The following is a 20,114-nucleotide window of genomic DNA, read 5'->3' on the forward strand; positions in this document are numbered from 1 at the left end:
GGTGCATGTGAAGCTCTCTAAAAGTTGACACTACAGCAGTGATAGTCCCAAGCCAGCATGCATAGGGCTGGGGGTGGGGAAGGGGAGTGCATCTAGGTATAGGTAACATCTCACACCAAACAGGAACTTCTCCACAGTTCATTGCAATTTGGAAGTGTGATTATTATACCTTGTCTTACAAACACCAAACACCATTACATATGCACAAGGTCAATAATTCCCCCCTCTCTCCCCATATACAGAGTTGTGCTTCTGGATATAGTATCTGTCTGAGATTATTATTGAGCTCCCAGCTCTTCAGGAAGCAGTGAAGAGTCAGCAGCCAAGCCACAGGCTGAATCCTATTGCAAACAGTATGGGTGATGCATGAGGCATTCTGAAGCAAGAGGAGATTACTGGAAAACTTTAAATAAGACACAGAAAGAATAAAGTTTTCCTAGGTTTTGTTACTGTCGGATTTATTGTATGATGTATAGTAAGTGTTTAATATAAAAATCAGGTAGTAGGGTTTAGAATGTTACAACAAGAGATTACGCTATTACCATTATCCAGTCCACTTGCACACTACTATTTTGAATTAGTGATAATTCACAGAGAGAGAAAGAAGAAAGAGGGGAGGGGGTTAAGCACGGGAAGGGGGGCAATAACTCAAAGTCTCTCCTTTGCCTCCTGGTCCTGCCACTCCCTCAGCCCCCTCCGCAAGGGAGAGCCCGGCGTCATCCTCGCCTCCCTGCTCCACTGGACCAACTTCAGCGCACAGAGACATCAGCGGCCGGCGTCCCCGCGCACCCCCCGGAGCAGAGCGGCGTCTCGACTGCAGCAGAGTCATTCCCTGGGCTGCCGCTGCTTGCAGAGAAAAGACGCCACTGAAGAGAGACCACGAGAAACACCCCCACCCGCCTTTTTCTTTCCTTCTCCACCTCCTCCGTCGGCACCAGCTGGGCTTCAGAGCTACCTTACCCACCGCGTGGCCGCCTCGCTCTGCATGGGGCTGCCGGGGGCCAACGGGACTGCTGCTTCTCAGCCCCCTCCCACCGTGCTGCCACCCCTTCCCCTCCTGGCAGAGCCCACCCCTGCCTGGGCGGCATGTGCCAAGCGGGGCTCAGCTTAGCGAGCCAGGCAGCTGCGGGTGGGCAGGCAGGAGCCTCCTCCTCCTCATCCCCGGGGAGCCAGGCAACCAGCCGCTGTCACCGGCAGCCTGGGAGCAAGCCGGGCTGGGGATGCGGGAAGGCAGTGCAGAGCTGAGAGCCAGCTGGCGGCCGCACGCAAAACCTGGCTCCAGAGTCCAGTGCTGTCTGGAAAGGCGCCACTTTTGGAAAAGGTGCTGGGGGGGGGGAGCAGCCGCTCCCCCTGTTCTCCCCCTAGCTATGCTCTGGGTGGTAGGGGGTGCAGGTGTCTGGGCTGGGGGGTGTCCCACAGCTGGATGCTGGGGGTGTGGATGTCAGACAAGATGTGTCCAGCTGACACGTGTGACACACTCAGACAGGTGCCCAACAAAAGCGTAACAGAGAAACAGGAACTGGGCTGTTGTAGGAATTTCTTTGACTCTCTACTTCTGGGGGAATCTTTTTTGCTGGCTGACAGGTATTTTGAATTAAATTACCAAAATAACTGAAACTGGTGTGATTATATTGTGTTTTGATAAATAAAATATGCAGATTTTTAAAATATTGTGGGCAGAATGTTTAATTTTTTAGTGCAGAATTCCCTCAGGAGTACACATTACTACACCACTATGTGGGTGGCTTCCTATGTGAACACTTACTTTAAATAACAAAGACCTTTTCAGTTTAGGTTACATTCCCTTGGAAGTAATCCCTTGGAGGTTTCCTTGGATAGACACACCCTAGCTATGAGATTTCAATCAGGTTTTGCAAAACCAAACCAAACACTACAGCTGCTACACACATGTACAGCTTCCACTGACTCCCGTAGCAGCTACACCTGAAGAACTACAACTGTGTTGCGCTCCACTGTGCCAAACTCAGACCCGTTTGTAAGCCTCAACTTTTGTTCAACCAATAGCAGTGAATAATAATCTGATATTTAGATGTCAGAGGCCATAGTAATGGGGGCAATACATGGAGCCAGACAACCTTTGCCACAATGCTGCCTACAGTAAAATAAAACCTGGACACAGAGGATACTCCACCCACCACAGAAATGCACCTGCTTCTAGGGAGAACTGTGTTACAGAGCTCTCCATCTCCACTTGCTGATGGTGGAAATAAAAGCATTTCAGTTCATGTAGGAGAATGCTGACACACGGAATACAAATACAGAGAAAAGTTATCCGTCCACTTTGAGCTAACATGTAGGCCCCAGCTTACAGAATGGGGAGACCACCTGCCTTTGCACTTACTGCTTTTCCAGGATAGGCTATATGGCAAGGACCTGGGTGCTCTCATGCCTGGCATTAGGTTATTCTTTAGTTCCATCACTACGCTGGACCCAGGGCTGAAAGAGATCAAATAAGAATTATCCTACACACGTGTACTTCTTCTAGCCAAGTATCTTTTACTATAAATATTTGAGTATTTTTCTAACATTGAAGAAGACAGAGTATGTTAATTTAAACAAACCTTCATGCAATCAGAACAGTTACTTCTCGCAAAGGCTAGACAAAAGTGTAGAATACGGTGATGCCATTTACTTTTTGACTAAAATCCCCAATTAATCAGTTAACCAAACTAGAAATAAATAAGCCAAAGACAGCAAGAAAAATCAGAGTTAAAGCTTGATTATAAATATTGCACTGCCCTCAACTGTAAATGGCATCTCAGCACACATGCCCTAGTTGTCTCTATATACGCAGACTTCATGCAGATGTCGAACAGTAAATGCCAGTGAAAATGAGGTAGGATCAGAGGCTAAAACAGGGAAAGAAAAAGTTAAAAATGACTTAGACAAGTTGAATGTCTTCAAGTTGGGAGGGCCTGATGAAATACATCCTAAAATACACAAGGTGCTGACTGAGGAGATATCTGAGCCATAAGCGATTATCTTTGAAAAGTCATGGAAGACAGGAGAGATTCCAGAGGACTGGAAAAGGGGCAAATATAGTGCCAATCTAGAAAAAAGGGAATAAGGACAATCTGGGGAATTACAGACCAGTCAGCTTAACATCAGTACCTGGAAAGATAATGGAGAAAACAATTAAGCAATCCAATTGCAGAATCCTAGAAAATAAGGCGATAAGTAACAGTCAGCATGGATTTGCCATGAACAAATCGTGTCAAACCAACCTAATAGCTTTCTTTGACAGGGTAACAAGCCTTGTGGATGGGGGAGGGGAGTGGTAGATGTGGTGCATCTTAAGTTTAATAGGACTTTTTTTGATTCTGACTTGCATGACCTCCTTGTAAACAAACTAAGGAAATTCAACCTAGATTGAGCTACTATAAGGTGGGTGAATAACTGGTTGGAAAATCGTTCACACAGAGTATGTGGTTCACAGTCAAGCTGGAAGGGCATATTGAGTGGGGTCCCACAGGCATCAGTTCTGGGTCCAGTTCTGTTCAATATCTTCATCAGTGATTTAGATAATGGCATAGAGCACATTTATAAAGTTTGCAGACGATAACAAGCTGCAAGGGGTTGAAAGCGCCTTGGAGGATAGGATTAAAATTCAAAGTTACCTGGACAAACTGGAGAAATGGTCTGAAGTAAATAGGATGTGCGACACTACACTCCATATTCATCATAGTAATATTATTAGGATATGATCATGGCATAATTATGAAGCATTTTGTACAAGATGGGTCATGTAAGGAGTCATTGGGAAAATTATGATTTGCTGAATACAAGTATCCTATTTGTAGGCATGTATCGTTTTTGTATCTGAAATTATGAATATTGACTAGGTATCTATATTTCAGATGGGCTTACTCTAGAAAACACCCACAGCCAGCCTTTCAGATACAACAATGAAAAAGCCAAAGAAGGTTACTGGCTCATCAACAAAGACAATTGGCTGTGGAATAGCTTAGCCTTCGTGGAAGGCCAGTCTGTAAGTTATGGCTGCTACGACTCTGCAAGGGCATGTGACCAGTTCACATGTCTCTGGACTCCATTTTGGGTACCTGAATTTTTCCACAAACTGGTCTGGAAACCAAGTTTGAAACAGAGTTCCTGCCATATGAAAAAGCTATACAAGGCAGAGAGTGACATCATCGGTTGTCTTCACTCCCCTACAACTCAACAGACAGAAGCTCTGAAAGAAAAAGTCTTGGAACGGGGTACAAGATCCCAAGCTGCATAACAAATGCAGCTTGTCCCTTAAGGATCTGCAAGCCTGCTTATATTGTCAGCCAGGGTGAGAATTTGCTAATTCATATCCAATCTTTCTAGAATTTTAGGCTTAGTTTGCGGTTCTGTTTATTTACTAGGTAATCCGCTTTGGTCTGTGTTCTATCACTTATAATCACTTAAAGCAAAAAACAAGTTTATTAACTACAGAAGATAGATTTTATCTAAACCCGTGTGCCTGTGACCAAAGTGTCTTGGGAAAATCTCAGCCTGCTTAACACAAGTATGCATGGTCCTCTCCACATTGAGGGAATGGCAAACTGGGTAATAAATTCATACTGGTCGATGTTTTGATCAGGGCAGGATGGTACAACTCTGGGGTCCCAGGCCGGGGGTTATTTTGGCTGTAGTCTCTCTATTGTTGGTTCATGCAGTGGCTGTCCAAAGCCTGCATGCAACTGCAGCTGGGTGTGTCCCTGCCTGTGTGAATGCTGGTGGGAGCGGTCTATAGCCTGTCACAGCAGCACAGTGCTAAGAGGGAGCCCAGGCTGGTGAGTCACAGGGCTCAGTGAAACCCCAGTTCCAGGTGGCACCCCGGGGGGAACCAATCACAGGATGAAATTCAATAAGGACAAATCCAGAGTACAGGTCTGTCACATCTTACGTGCATTTAACATGCACGAATTCAGCTTTACGCGGCTGGCAAAAAAAGAGAAAAATAATTTAAATACTGTTCCTGTAGTGCGGGCGATTCCGCCTGCCATTCAACTCAATGTAATTTTGACTATACGCCGTTTTCACTTTACGCACTGACCGCGGAACGTAACCCCAGCGTAAGATGAGACAGACCTGTACTCCACTATCAGTTGCGCACATACAAAATGGGAAATGACTGCCCAGGATGGAGCACTGAAGAACAAGATCTGGGGGTCATAGTGGATCACAAGCTAAATATGAGTCAACATCATTTTGAGATGCATTAGCAGGAGTGTTGTAAGCAAGATCCGAGAAGTAATTCTTCAGTTGACATTTAATCAGCATGGAGTAGAGCAGGGGTATTGTGTCCAATTCTGGGGGCCACATTTCAGGAAAGATGTGGAAAAATTGAAAAAAGTCCAGAGAAGAGCAACAAACATGATTCAAGGGCTAGAAAACATGACCTATGAGGGAAGATTGGAAAAAAATGGCCTTGTTTAGTCTGGAGAAGAGAAGACTGAGAAGGGACGTGATAACAGTTTTCAAGTAGATAAAAGGTTGTTACAAGGAAAAAGGAGAAAAATTCTTCTCTTTAACCTCTGAGAATAGGACAAGAAACAATGGGCTTAAATTTCAGCATGGTTTAGGTTGGACATTAGGAAAAACTTCCTGTCAGGGTGGTTAAGCACTGGAATAAATTGCCTAGGAAGGTTGTGGAATCTCCATCACTGGAGATTTTTAAGAGCAGGTTAGACAGACAGCTGTGAGGGATAGTCTGGATCAGTGATCTTCAAACTTTTTTTCTGGTGACCTAGATGATCCAAAAGAGCTGGGGATGAGGGGTCTGGGAGGGGCTCAGGGCTGGGGCAGAGAGTTGGGGTGTGGGGGTGAGGGCTGAGGGGTGGGGCCAGGAATGAGGGATTCAGGGTGTGGGAGGGGGCTCTGGGCTGGGGCAAGGGGTTGGGGTGCAGAAGGGGGGGGTCAAGGCTCTAGGCTGCGGCCAGGGATACAGGGTTTGGGGTCCAAGAGGGAGCTCTGGGTTTTGGGGGGCTGAAGGCTGGGGCACGGGGTTATCTCGGACAGCTCGCGGTCAGTGGCACAGCAGGGGTGAAGAGGAAGGCTTCCTGCCTGTCCTGGCACCACGGACCACGCTGTGCCCCGGAAGCAGCCAGCAGCAGGTCCAGCTCCTAGGCAGAGGCGTGCAAGTGACTCCACGTGGCTGTCGCCCACAGGCACTGCCCCCCCACCAGCTCCCAGTGCAGAGCCGGTGCTCGGGGCAGGGGCAGCACATGCAGCCCCGTGGCTCCCCCCCCCACCCCGCCACCTAGGAGACGGACCAGCTGCTGGCCGCGTCGAGGGCGCAGCACGGGGTCGGAACACGGAGGGATTAGCCTGCTTTAGCTGGGCAGCACCACCGACAGGACTTTTAATAGCCCAGTCAGCAGTGCTGACCAGAGCCACTGCAACCCAGTGCCTTCTGTTCCATGACCCACTTCTGGGCCACAACCCACGGTTTGAAAAGCACTTGTCTAGATAATACTTAGTCCTGCCATGGGTGCAGGGGCCTGGACTAGATGACCTCTCGAGGTTCCTTTCAGTCCTTCAATTCTGTGTCACTGTTACAGGCTGTAGGAGGCCGTACGTTGATGACCTTTGATTAGACAGGTAAGGCATAGTACAATGATTTGGTTGTTCAGGGGTGAGACAGATAATGACCAGACACATTATGCTTTATTTTCCGAACCTACATTGTGATTACACTTCAAAAATAAAATTATTTCTGACTCAGGGCTCTAACTGCCTGCAAAATCTCCTGGCTGTTAAAAGTTATTTGTAGCAGGTCATGAGAGATTAGATTAGTGTCAGAAGTTTAAGCCTAAATTGCCTAAGAGCTGACATCAGTCTGCATTTCTATCATGCCCAGCATAACAGTTTAATGTTTAATAACCCCCCCAATAAATATATAACCAGTGGGGATTGAATCCAGGACCATCAGCACTAATAGTACTACAGTAGAACTAGAGGAGTAACCATTATCTGGTAGCAATAGTATGTTCTTATACTCTCCTATGGATCTGCAACTAAAAGGAGACAGGAAACACTGACCAAGAGGCATAAGAATGTTGATTCATCCAGTGGGAACTCCCCCACCATCACCCCAAAGTAAATTGCATCTGCCCATCAACACAGCAGCATGAGTTACAAGTAGTTTGAAAGCACATCTTCTATGAAAAGCACTGTCACAAGAAATACACCTTTGTTACCTGTTGTTTATGCCACTATTGAACGTGCCCCAAACGAACACAGAATCTGATTGCTCCTGTAGCTCTGCCAAAGGAAACAGACATCATTGTGGCTCAGAACTGAGTAACTTCTGCAAGCGTCATAGCAACACAAAATGAGAAATATGGCAGAGACGCTGCTAGGTTTACAAAATGGAATGAGACTTGAGCTAAGACTTGGCATAAGTGACAGCAAAGCAGGCATTTAATTGAGAAATATAAAGCGTAAAGATCATCATCAATTTCCATTTTCATCAAAGCACAGATGGTGCAACAGACTATATGGAAAACAACAGATGTTTTGTAGAGAATAGCAGGCGTGTCGTAGATCCTGTGAAGCAGGAGAACTTAATTTGTTCAGGGACAGTATAACTGGGTGTCCCAACACATGATCTGTGCAGAGGGATCTATGGGACCTCTCTTAGTCCATGTAACTTCTTTGGGGGCAAGAAGAAGGGAATAGCAGGGGCTGACAGCCACCTTGTGTCATCAACCTCCTCACCTTTATCCCAGTCTTCGTCACATGGGGACGGCTGCCACATGCTGACAGTGTTCATCTCTCTGTGGCAGTTATTCGACTGACTCACTTAAAGCAAAGAAAATTCTTAGTGAGAAAATCTTTTTGGATAAAATACAATCCTATTTTAGGGACATTAATCATTTTTTGACCTAGCTGCAGAACAGCTCTACGCTTTGGAGAGGAGCAGCATACGCTGGAAGCTGATCAGTACTCCCCTAGTCTTAGCAGCAAAAAACTCTTTAGGCCAGGGATGGGCACCTTGAAGGTAGCAAAGGGACACAAAATCCATGAGACCCCTTTGGTGGGCCATACCTTAAGAGGCTATACATTGCCCAGCTCTGAGAGTTTGCTACAACACAGAATGTTTAGCAGGCCAAATCAAATGATCTGGCAGGGTGGTTGCAGCCCTCATTTGCCAATCCCTGTTTTAAGCCTCTTCTAAAGCTAAACAATTCTGCACACATTTTTCAGCAATGGTGCAGCTGCTCCAACATACGCATTGGGAGAGGGTTCAGGTGTGTTTCTATTGTCATGTCACAAAAATCTGCTCAGGATTTTTTCCACTACTGTCATGCTCCAAGCCTTGTCTACATGAACATGCACATCATTGCTAGCTTCAGTACAACTCTACTTTTGCCAGAGAACAGGTACGTTTTCCAGTGTAGTGACAGCCACATAGACATCAGTGGGGGGAGACATTGGAACACGACCCACATAACCAAGTGATTTAGGTGCTGGGGTGACAGACCTGGACAGTGAACTCCTCATCAGAGCCGACAGCATGGGCAGTGGTAGGAAAGCTTCCCCATAGTCCCCTCCCCAACTTGCTCCACTCTGAACTGGAAGAACCCACCTTCAATTGGGAAAGTTACTCAGCCTTCCTGGCCCAGTCACAGAAGTGAGGATTGTTATGATCTAGACACTTGTCCATTAAGAACTGGACTGAGACCAATTTATTTCACATATGCCACTAGACAGGCTATGAAGATTTTTGGTCACTATCAGGTCAGATCTGCATTGAGACCCACCTCTCTCATGGCCACTATCTTTCCGCTCTAAGCGGTCCAGATTACCAGCTAGATCTCATTTCAGCACACACAGTTTAGGGCACAATGTACAGTTCCCATTTTAACGCTAAAATCTCTGGCAGATAACACATGTAATGCAAGCCAGTTGCCTCTCAGATGCTTAGGAGAATTTGCATGGACACAGAATGAATGAAACTCAAGTCTCCCAGGGCTCCTGTTGCTTCTGTATCACATAGCACTACAGGTAAAGGATTGCTTATGGAATAACAGAGTAACAATCTTTAACAGCAAAAATTAAGTTACAACGCTGTTAGCCCAAGAGTTCCAGAAGTGACTTTGGCTCTGTAAACAGGGGCGGCTCTAGACCCCAGCGCGCCAAGCAGGCGCGTGGGGCGGCCCTTTCCCGGGGGGGCGGCATTTGGCTCCGGTGGACCTGCCGCAGTCATGCATGACTGCGGCGGGTCCGCTCATCCCGGGCTCCGGTGGACCTGCCGCAGGCATGCCGGCGGGAGCTCAACCTGAGCCGCGGGAAGAGGGGACCCGCCGCGGGACCGGGGAAGGGCGGCGCAGCGCACCGCACTGCTTGGGGCAGCCTGATTTCTAGAGCCGCCCCTGTCTGTAAAGGAGTTTTTCTCACCAAAAGCTCAATGCAGCTTTTGTCATCACAGCTTGATATATGATGTCTGATCTCAGCTCTGGGAACCTGATGGCTGGCATTAAAGGGGCATGTGGCTAGCTGCTCTGCAATATCAGGGTGGTTCTAGAGAAACAGAAAAAGTACGTGCTATCTCACTGAATTCATCCTAGCCCTTGTATTTTCTAGTCACTAGTGAAGGGTTTGTGCAATCTGCATCCTGAAACAGGTTGAAAACATTTAAACAAGGAAAGACAAAACTTAGCTCAGGTCCTGAGCACAAATGCAGTGTAGAAACAGCGAAGCATATGCATCGTTTATGATAGAGGCTATGGTTGTTCATTTTTACATGTAAACACCACCCTGAATTTATCTGATTGAAGATCAGCCCCAGATCAAACACAGTGAAACTGCTGCAGTGTCATCACTGGCATGGTTCGATGCACAGATGAAATTGCCCTAATAAGCCTACACGGGGAGTAAGTGCCTTGAAACCCTAAAAAATTCAGCCACTTTATTTTTAAATTAAGTAAGCAACAGACTAGAGAACAAGTTCCTGCCTGCACTAGAGCTTAAGTCTTTGCAGTAAATTTAACTCTCCTGAAACAGGAGGGAAGTTACTCAATGTTCCAGCTGAGGCCACATCTATATTGGGGGCGTTCTGCCAGTAGAGGTAAACGAGTGTGGACACAGAAGAGCGCTACTATCCCCCACTGAATGAAGAGCCTCTACCCTTAGAAAAGAGCAAGACAACAGAGAGGAAAAACACACACTGCTCAGGCCTGCTCTGCACAGTTTTTATACTACTATAGCTATGCTGGCTAGGGGTGTGATTCCTAACCAATACAGTTATACAGTACATCATCTTAACATGTGGATGCAGTTATATCTGTATAAGTGTGCTTATATCAATACAACTAATATACACTAGCACTGGAGAGGTTAAAATAAGCTACTGACTGAGAGGACAAAAGAAAGGAGCAGCTTCTCCTGTTAAATATATAGCATTCTAGCCCAGAATAGAAGACTGAGAAGAGACAAAAAGTTTCAGACCGATGTACATTGAATAGAGTTATTAGCAATATAAAAAAGATGGTTTATTTTGCAATCAGAGCAGTGCAGCTGCTAAAGAATTAGCTGCAACATCAGATCATTTTTGCTTTGGCCAGCCAGAAGGCATCCATATAACACTGGCTGCATTTGCTCCATGTCCTGAAGTGGGAAGCAAATACCCGGGTCCCACAAGTGAACTGCTGGAAGAGAATAGAATCCCGTCACTAACCTAGGTATTCTGAAGAACCTATATCACCTTTCTTTGGGGCAAATGCACTGATCTGAAGTGCATTACTAAATATGAACTGGATGCTTTTACTAAGTGGTAAATGGATGACAGATATAAATATGAAATAAAGATGGCTTCTTCCAGTCTAATAGCAAGTGAATGCATCCTTCTAGCAAAAGGCAACAAAGCATACTGAGCTCACCATGCATTAGCTTTACAAAAATATGATTTCCCAAGTGCATTAGAGACCTTAACATCCTGTCCTACCTTCCTGCACTTTATAAGATGATAGGGAAACCGACAGGCTCGGATTTGATGATAGCGATCATATGGACATTGTATTAACTTCTCTGGATCCAAAGCATCAACTGGAGGAGAAGGAATAAAAAGACAAGAAAACATTCTGCCAAACAAGATCTAAGAACATCATCAACACAATTAACAAGTGTGGAAACATACTAGGTACTGGAGCTTTCCTCTAATGGGGTTAAGCCATTAATTTTTAATAGCCTAGACAAAAATTTAAAATTGCTACGGTGGCACTCGTGTACACCCAACCAAATTCACTTTGGACTTTTTGTGAGTGGAATATTAAATTAAAAATGAGGAAAGTGTAGTCAGTAGTGCAGAGTGGCCAGTATATATCAATGAGTACACTTATGCAGAACAGTGAGCTGGAAATACATTACTAAAAAAACCCTTGAAGCTACCAAATTAGCTAGCTGTATAGCAGTGACATGCTAAGGGTCAGCAGAAGCATGGCATTCTGAAGTAAATCCTTTTGCATTTACCTTCAATGCTCAAAAGCCATCTCTGCTGGAGTAAGAAACAAATCAAACTAAAACAAACATGGCTGGAGTTAAGGCTGCAATTTGCACTACAGAGCACTTGGCCCTATAAAGTGCAGAGGTTGGCAGGTGCTTAAGAGCCCAACACCCACTGAATATAGCGAGGGCCTAAGTCACTTTACTCACTTAAAAGTTACATAGAAGGGACAAGGTAGGTGAGGACCAACTTCCGATAGTGAGAGACACAAGCTTTCAAGCATACACAGACCTCTTCTTCAGGATTCAGTTTGTGTTCGTGCAGCAGCTTTCCTGCCACTACAAATGTGTCTCCCCTCACACCTTCCATGCTATTTACCCACATTTGTATCAGTGTACAGAGGGCATGCACACAAAGGAACAAGGGACAACAGACTGTGGGATGTTCTCTAGAGAGCTGGAAGTAAGGGGAAGGGCCAGATTGATTACATAAACCAGTGTTTTTAAATTTTTTTGATACCAGGGACCAGCTTGCAGCCTTTCTAAACAGTGTCAGAGAGACCAGAGGGACAGGCCACTGAGAAAGACTGACACAGGTCACTAGGACAAATGGCTACTTTTGACAAAGTGTGAATTGTCAATGTTTGTATGAATACTGTGTGCACCTCAGTTTTCCCTATGTGTTGCACAAGTATCTAGGCGGTGGGATAAAGGTGTGAGAGCTTTGCAGATACCCCAAGAGGGAAGGTACAAGTGCCATCTAGCTACCTGGGCCCAGCCAATGGTTGGACATTCTGTATCCTGAGGCCCATTCTCTGCAAGAGCCAGTCGGAGGAATTAGAGAACAAAGAGGTGGAGGCCAGGTGACCAGTTTGCCTGGGCAACAGCATACAGGATGGAGGAGGGGCAACTGGGTGTGACTGAGAGTGAGCTGCTGAAAGCTGGTCAGTCTCCTGGTTTGGGACTGAGCGGGAGAACCCAGGGCTCTGGGTCTCCTTAAGATGGACTTTGCTTTAACTTCCTGCTTTCTGTGCTAACAAGATTCTGCTCTATGATTTGTTTCAGACGACTAATAAACCCTTCTGTTTTACACCGTCGGGGGTGCATGGCCCCTTAGGGGGGCATGCAAGGTTTCCCCAGGTGTTCAATTCAGGTGGACTCGCTGCAGGCAGCTTATGGTGTGAAACTGGGATGCTGAACGCTCAGAGGTCAGACCCAGGAGGAGCTGAAGCCCAGGCAGTTTGTCTTAGTGAGTGTGCGCCCCGAGGGGTGGTCACACTACAAGAGGGTCCTGTCCAAGGGCTAGTCTACACTACTGCACTGCTCTAGTGAGTCTGGTGAAAACGCACTATGCTGACTGGAGAGCCCTCTCCCATCAGCATAATTACTCCACCTCAGCAAGAGACGGAAGCTATGACAGCAGAAGAGTGTCCCCCACTGACTTAGGGCTGGTGTGGACAGCTCAGGTGATGTGTTGATCGGGGGGTGGCTTTTTCACATCTGTGACTGACATAAATTATATCGACTTAAGAGGTAGTGTAGACAAGCCCTGAACTTCATCCAATGGTTCCAGAGCACCAAGCCTGTGTACCCATGAATTACTGTGGGGGGGGGGGGCGAGGAGAGTCATCCCCAATGCATCAAACCAGCGCCATATGCCAGGCTAGGCCTCTGAAGAGGGCAGCTCCCTTACCCGACCATGATACTAACTAGGACTGTATATTAATCACAATTAACTCATATGATTAAATAAAATCACAATTAAAAAATTAATCACGATTACTCGCAGTTTTAATCATTGCACTGTTACACAACAGTATACCAACTGAAGTATAAAATATTTTTGGATGTTTTCTACATTTTCAAATATATTGATTTCAATTACGACACAGAATACAAAAGATACAGTGCTCACTCTTGTTTTTATTACAAATATTTGCACTGTAAAAATGATAAATAGTATTTTTCAATTCACCTCATACAAGTAGTGTGGTACAATCTCTTTATTGTGAAAATGCAACTTACAAATGTAGATGTGTTACATAACTGCACTCAAAAACAAAACAAAACTTTAGAGCCCACAAGTCCACTGAGTCCTACTTCTTGTTCAGCCAATCGCTAAGAAAAACAAGTTTGTTTACATTTATGGGAGATACTGCTGCTCACTTCTCATTTACAATGTCACCTGAAACTCAGAACAGGAGTTTGTATGGCACATTTGTAGCCAGCATCGCAAGGTATTTACATGCCAGATATGCTAAACATTCATATGCCCCTTCATGCTTCAGCCACATTCCAGAGGTCATGCTTCCATGCTGACGACACTTGTTAAAAAAACAACACATTAAATAATTTGAGACTGAATTCCTTGGGGGAGAATTGTAGGTTTCCTTCTCTGTTTTACCCACATTTTGCCATATATTTCACGTTCTAGCAGTCTCAGATGATGACCCAACACATGTTGTTCATTTTAAGGACAATTTTTAACTGCAGATTTGACAAAATGCAAAAAAGGTACAAATGTGAGATTTCTAAAGATAGCTACAGCACTCAACCCAAGATTTAAGAATCTGAAGTGCCTTCGAAAATCTGAGAGGGATGAGGTGTGGAGCATGTTTTCAGAAGTCTTAAAAGAACAATACTCCAATGTGTAAACTACAGAACCCAAACCACCAAAAAAGAAATTCAACCTTCTGCTGGTGGCATCTGACTCAGATTATGAAAGTAACATGCGTTGGGCCACACTGCCTTAGATCGTTATTGAGCAGAACTTGTCATCAGCATGGACACATGTCCTCTGGAATGGTGGTTGAAGGGACATATGAATCTTTAGCGCAGGGGTCAGAACCTTTCAGAAGTGGTGTGCCGAGTCTTCATTTATTCACTCTAATTTAAGGTTCTGCGTGCCAGTAATACATTTTAATGTTTTTAGAAGGTCTCTTTCTATAAGTCTATAATATAGAACTAAACTATTGTTGTATGTAAAGTAAATGATGTTTTTAAAATGTTTAAGAAGCTTCATTTAAAATTAAATTAAAATGCAGAGCCTCCCAGACCAGTGGCCAAGACCCAGGCCGTGTGAATGCCACTGAAAATCAGCTCACGTGCCACCTTCGGCACACGTACCATAGGTTGCCTATCCCTGCTTTAGCGCATCTGGCACTTAAGTATCTTGCGACGCTGGCTACAACAGTGCCATGTGAACGCCTGTTCTCATTCCAGGTGACGTAAACAAGAAGTGGGCAGCATTATCTCCTGCAAATGTAAACAAACTTGTTTATCTTAGCAATTGGCTGAACAAGAAGTAAGACTGACTGTACGTGTAGGCTCTAAAGTTTTAGATTGTTTTAGGATGCAATTTTTTTGGTCCATAATTCTACATTTGTAAGTTCAACTTTCATGATAAAGAGATTGCACTATATTATTTATATTACATGAACTGAAAAATACTATTTTTTTACAGTACAAACACTTGTAATAAAAAATAAATATAAGTGAGCACTGTACACTTTGTATTCTGTGTTGTAATTGAAATCAATGAAAATGTAGAAAACATCCACATATATTTAAATAAATAGTATTCTCTTACTGTTTAATCGTGTGATTAACCTGTTTAATCGTTTGACAGCCCTAGAACTAATAGGATATTAACCATGTTTTGGAGCCAGCCACTGGTAATAAAGTAAATTATGAATTGTGGCATGGATAGGGCCTTAATAAGAAGTCACTTTACTGGGATGATCCCCAGGAAACTGATTTAGGCCCTGTCTGCACCAGACATGACTGTAGTTTTGTAACCAGTAAATCTGCTAGTTGGATCGGCCATTTCTCCAGACCGCTGACATGCTGCAGCTGGAGGACATAGTCCATAGGTCAGTGTGGGAACCCACACACACAGTGGAGGACTGTAAAATGACAACTTCCTGGAGGCCTTCATGCCTTGAACATTACTGATAAGAACGCTGTGGCTTAGCCAGATTGCATATGCTAAATAAATAAAATGAACCCCACACCGCTGAGTTACACCCCCACTCCAGCCTTTCCGGCTCACAAAGGTTGGGGCATGGTGTTGCATGTCTGCACCCAATATGCTGCCTAGAAGAGTTTGTCTCAGTACACCCAGTCACCCACCCAGGAACTACATATCACCCAAGCAGTCTCTCACCCACCTTGCAAAACCTAGATATGGTTTCTTGCTGTGATATTGACCCACATCATCCTTTTATTGCCTCTAAAGTTTGTGTGGTTTTGAACTGCAAGAAGACCACAAATTCTTTCATTCTGGGACCCAAAATCAGGTGCAGTGAACCACTGCTCTAATACACAGATGCATATATCCACCAAACTTAATGCCTAGAGGGGAAAGTTACTTCCCTAGAAGCCACTCCCCCTCCTTTTAATCAAGTTTAAGATACTTTAATACTTTCAAAGATCTAAGCTGTCTCTCACTGTATCTTTGCACGAACCATGAATAGAATCAGAATTGTAGGACTGGAAGGGACCTCCAGAGGTCATCTAGTCCAGACCCCTGCATGAATGTTACAAGACAGCAAAGAAATACTTACCATAGTTGTCTTCTAAATCCATTTTAATGATGCTGAAAGAACGCTGACTTAAGTTTCGCTGGAGGACCCTTTGAGCCAGTCTCTGAGTGTCACTCTCCTCCTTAAAATATCTATCCTATAGACCAAAAATGAGGAGATTCACAGATTGCTAAGGCCAGAAGAGACAATTATGATCATCTAAGAGGTTTCAACCTGTGATCCGCAGACCCATGGGGGTCCACAGACTATATCTAGGATTTCCAAAGTGGTCCTGCACCTCCATTCGAAATTTTTTAAGAGTCCACAAATGAAAAAAAGTTGAACTACTGATTTAGGCTGACCTGCATAACACAAGGCATAGGACTGCCCTGACTTAATTCCCATTTGACCTAGTGCAGATCCTTTAGAAAGGCATCCAATCTTGATTTCAAAAGTTTGATGGAGAGTCTACCACAACAGCTGGTAATTTTTCCAAGGGTTAATTACCCTCATTGTTAAAAATAAGCCTTATTTCCACTCTAAATTTTTCTAGCTTCAACTTGCAAGCACTGGAAATAACTTGAAAGTTATTTCAATTTATTCATCACAGCTACTAGGGGTCAACAATCAACTGCATGACAGCAGCCAGTAGACTTTATATCTATGCTATGTATGCTTAGGACACAAGCTTATAAGGTGGCCCACGTATAACGTAGGGCACCTGGAACCTCATATTCTTCTGCCACACACAGAAAGGTTTCCTCCAAGATGCTAAAATCCAAAGATTTTTGTCTGAAACATCCTTCTTGCCCAATAAATTTAAAAGGGTTAAAAGAACCAGTTCCCAAGAAAAGTTAAGCCATGTATTTTGAGAGCTCAATTATCTCTTATACACAATTTAGTGCTCCATCCTGAGCCACTCCACCTGCCTGACAGGTCAACACTTTTACACCTACTTTGAAGAAGAAAGTAGGATCTGTATGAAGAAAAAAAGGCAGAGAGTTAGATTCTCTCCTGTCTTCACCACAATTCATACAATTTGAATGCATCACTCATCTAAAAAATCCTTCCTCACAAGATTAAATTCTGTCTTATTTAGATTTATAAAGGACTGCACACACTCTAGAGACAACCTGAGTCTCAGATTTGGTTGCCCGCCAGAAAATATGGTTGCTGCTTTAAAAAAAAAAAAAGCCAAAAAGGAGATGCCTAATAAAACTGGCACACATGGGCCGCGTGTGTCAGCTGCGTATCCCTCGCTAAAGTGTGAGCTGCAGATCTGACCGGCACCACAATGTCCGAGGTGCAAACTGGTTGGTCTGGCCTAGGGCACCCCCGCAAGGGCACTGGTGTGTCCTACCCCACCTGCCCCCGGGGCACTGGGGGGGCAGCCATCAGCCACAGGACACTGCGGGGGGCACGGACCACAGCCTGGGGGGCGGCGCAGAGCGAGGCTGAGGCGCGGGCAGCCAAGGACCCGGGCTCTCCGGCATCCCCAGTGGCGCGGGCCGCTCCCGCCACACCGCGAGCCGGGGCGCCGGGCAACACGATCCCCGGCCCGCGCAGGCTCGCAGCGCCCGCACAGCCGGGAGCAGGCGGGGCCCGGCAGCCGGTGTCAGCCCCGGGGCCCGCAGCAGAGCCCGAGCCCAGGCCCCCCTAAGCGGCAAGCAGGGTGCCCCCCCCCAGCCATCCACACCTAGCGACAGAGAGAGGCGAGAAGAGCCCCCGCCCCTCCCCCAACGACCCGGCCGGGGGCACCTGAGGAAAGGGGGAGGAAGCTCCCGGTCCGGCCGTGCTGAGAGGAATCGCGCGCCAGCCGTTACCCACCAGGCTTTGCGCGGACCAGCGCGTGGCCTCAGGGCGAAGGCGGCTCCTTCGGCTCCGGAGCAGCCACTGTGAAACCCCTCCCCCCGCCGCTGTGAGACCACAGCGAGGCTCTACCCCTCCACCCCCCCGTTTCGGGCACCATAACGAGGCTGCTCAAGTCACCCCTCCCAGTTGAAGGGGCGGGGCTAGCCGGGCAGCGCAGGGAGGGGCGGGCTGTGAGGGAGTTGCCTGGTCACTCTGCGCTGGACTTAGTTAGCGGCAGCGCCCCCTGGGGTTGGGGTTGGAATGGTGCAGGGCATGGTGGGAGTGTGGCTAAGGGGCATGGTGCATGCTGGGACAGTGGTGGTGGGGGGAAGCCAATGCAGCCTGCATGGGCGAGCAGGGCATGATGGGACTGCACCCTGAATGGGGGCAGGGCATGCTGGGAACATGGCTCAAGGTGGAGCAGTGTGTGCTGGGACAGCAGCTGAGGGGGAAGCAGTGCACGCTGGGAGTGCAGTTTGAGGGCTGGGGAGCTGTATATGCTTAGGGTTGCCAATTTCCTAATCACGCAAAACCAAACACCTTAGCCCTGCCCTTTCCCTGAGACCCTGCCCCCCAATCACTACATTCCCCCTCCCTTGGTGTCTTGCTCTTGCCCACCCTCACTCACTTTCACTGAGCTGTGGCAGGGGATTGGGGTGCAGGAGAGGGTGAGGGCTCTAACTGGGGGTGCAGGCTCCAGGGTGGGGCCAGAAATGATGAGTTCAGGGTGTGACAGGGGGGCTCCAAGCTGAGACAGGGAGTTGGGGTGCAGGAGGGAGTGAGGGTTCTGCTTGGGGATAAGGGGTTTGGGGTGTAGGAGGGAGCTCCAGGCTGGGGCCAAGGGATTCAGCATGCAGGAGCGGGCTGCATCTTGAGGCAAAGGGTTGGGATGCAGAGAGCGTGAGGGCTCCACCTGGCAGTGCAGGCTCTGGGGTGGGGCCAGGGATGAGGAGGTTGGGGTGCAGGAGGGGGCTTGATTTGTGGGCAGTGCTCAGGGCTGGGGTTGGGGCACGGGCACAGGCTTATCTCAGGTGGCTCCCAGTCAGTGGCACAGCAGGGCTAAGGCAGGCTGGCTGCCTCCCTGCCCTGGCTCTGCGCTGCACCCAGAAAGTGGCCAGCAGCAGGTCCAGCGCTTAGTGGCCAGGTCTCTCTGTGCACTGCTCTCACATGCTCTGAAGTGTCCCTAGCCTCTGTTTGCCAGAAGCTGGGAATGGGCGACCGGGGATGGATCACTTGATGATTACCTGTTCTGTTCAGTCTCCCTGAAGCACCAGGTATTGGCCCCTGTCAGAAGACAGGATACTGGGCTAGATGGACCATTGGTCTGACCCAGTATGGCCATTTTTACGTTCTGATTGCTCATAATCTTAATCAGTTACTACTGTGCCAACTAAGCACATGTGTCCTTGAAATTGACCCACAGAACAGTTATTACAGGCAATGATGCATGAGGAGAAAAGCCCATCTTAACTCTTTGATCCTGGCATTAGTTTGCGGGGTGAGTAGAAGAAAACCTCTACTTCCTTGCAAGGTGAGCGCATTTACTATGGCGTCTCAGGGCTTGGCTACACTTACAGATTTGCAGCGCTGCAGCAGGGTGTGAAAAAACACCCCCTCCAGAGCTGCAAGTTGCGGCGCCACAAGGCACCAGTGTGATCAGAGCCCCAGCACTGGGAGCACGGCTCCCAGCGCTGTACGTTAATCCCCATAGGGAGGTGGAGTACAGACAGCGCTGGGAGAGCTCTCCGACCACACTCACGCTTTGTGTAGCCATAGCCACAGAGAGATGATGGACATGGGCCCCCTTGATGAAATTTAGACAGTCTCTCTTTTCAGAGTCAAAAGCACTTTGAAGACAATAGTTCCTGCAGTATGGTTCATTTGATGCAAATTAGTTGCTTTCTGCTGGCTCTGCTCGTGTCTCCTGTAGCTTTGTTTAAAGTTGCCGTGGAAAATGTAAGGTTCCCAAACGGCTGTCTGCTGGCTTATTACAACCCCTTCCATGCAGGCTGTGCATGGAGCATCTTCCCCATGTCTCCATCAGATGCATCTAAATACGACGTTCCATCTTCAGTCTGTAAGCTGCGATAATCGCAGTGAAATTGTTCATACTGATCTTCGCTGACCCATAAATGTTATTTGTTTAGATCCCAAACAGATTGGAATTTCTATAGAAGGAGGTATAGGGCCTCCTAAACAAACACACCAATGTCAGGCTTCATTACATTCAGTAACGGCTGTCTCAAAGCAGTGGTGCCTGACAAATCTGTCTGTTGTGCACTCGGC

The 20,114-nt window shown here is 46.7% G+C and overlaps 1 protein-coding gene across 1 annotated transcript; it reads right to left on the reverse strand.

The window, feature by feature from the left end:
- Nucleotides 1-366: 366 nt before the first annotated feature.
- LOC120393227 (gametocyte-specific factor 1-like) lies at nucleotides 367-19,602 on the reverse strand. Its single transcript, XM_039517795.1, has 10 exons — nucleotides 19,588-19,602; nucleotides 17,736-17,870; nucleotides 16,020-16,134; nucleotides 10,958-11,058; nucleotides 9,412-9,534; nucleotides 9,017-9,053; nucleotides 7,729-7,812; nucleotides 7,209-7,272; nucleotides 2,363-2,457; nucleotides 367-846 (listed from the first exon to the last, which is right to left on the reverse strand). The coding sequence occupies exons 1-10, from the start codon at nucleotides 19,600-19,602 to the stop codon at nucleotides 623-625; spliced, it is 993 nt and encodes a 330-aa protein (XP_039373729.1). The 3' UTR covers nucleotides 367-622.
- Between the last annotated feature and the right edge of the window lie 512 nt (nucleotides 19,603-20,114).

This window comes from Mauremys reevesii, unplaced genomic scaffold, assembly GCF_016161935.1.
Source record: "Mauremys reevesii isolate NIE-2019 unplaced genomic scaffold, ASM1616193v1 Contig17, whole genome shotgun sequence".
Lineage (NCBI taxonomy): Eukaryota > Metazoa > Chordata > Testudines > Geoemydidae > Mauremys > Mauremys reevesii.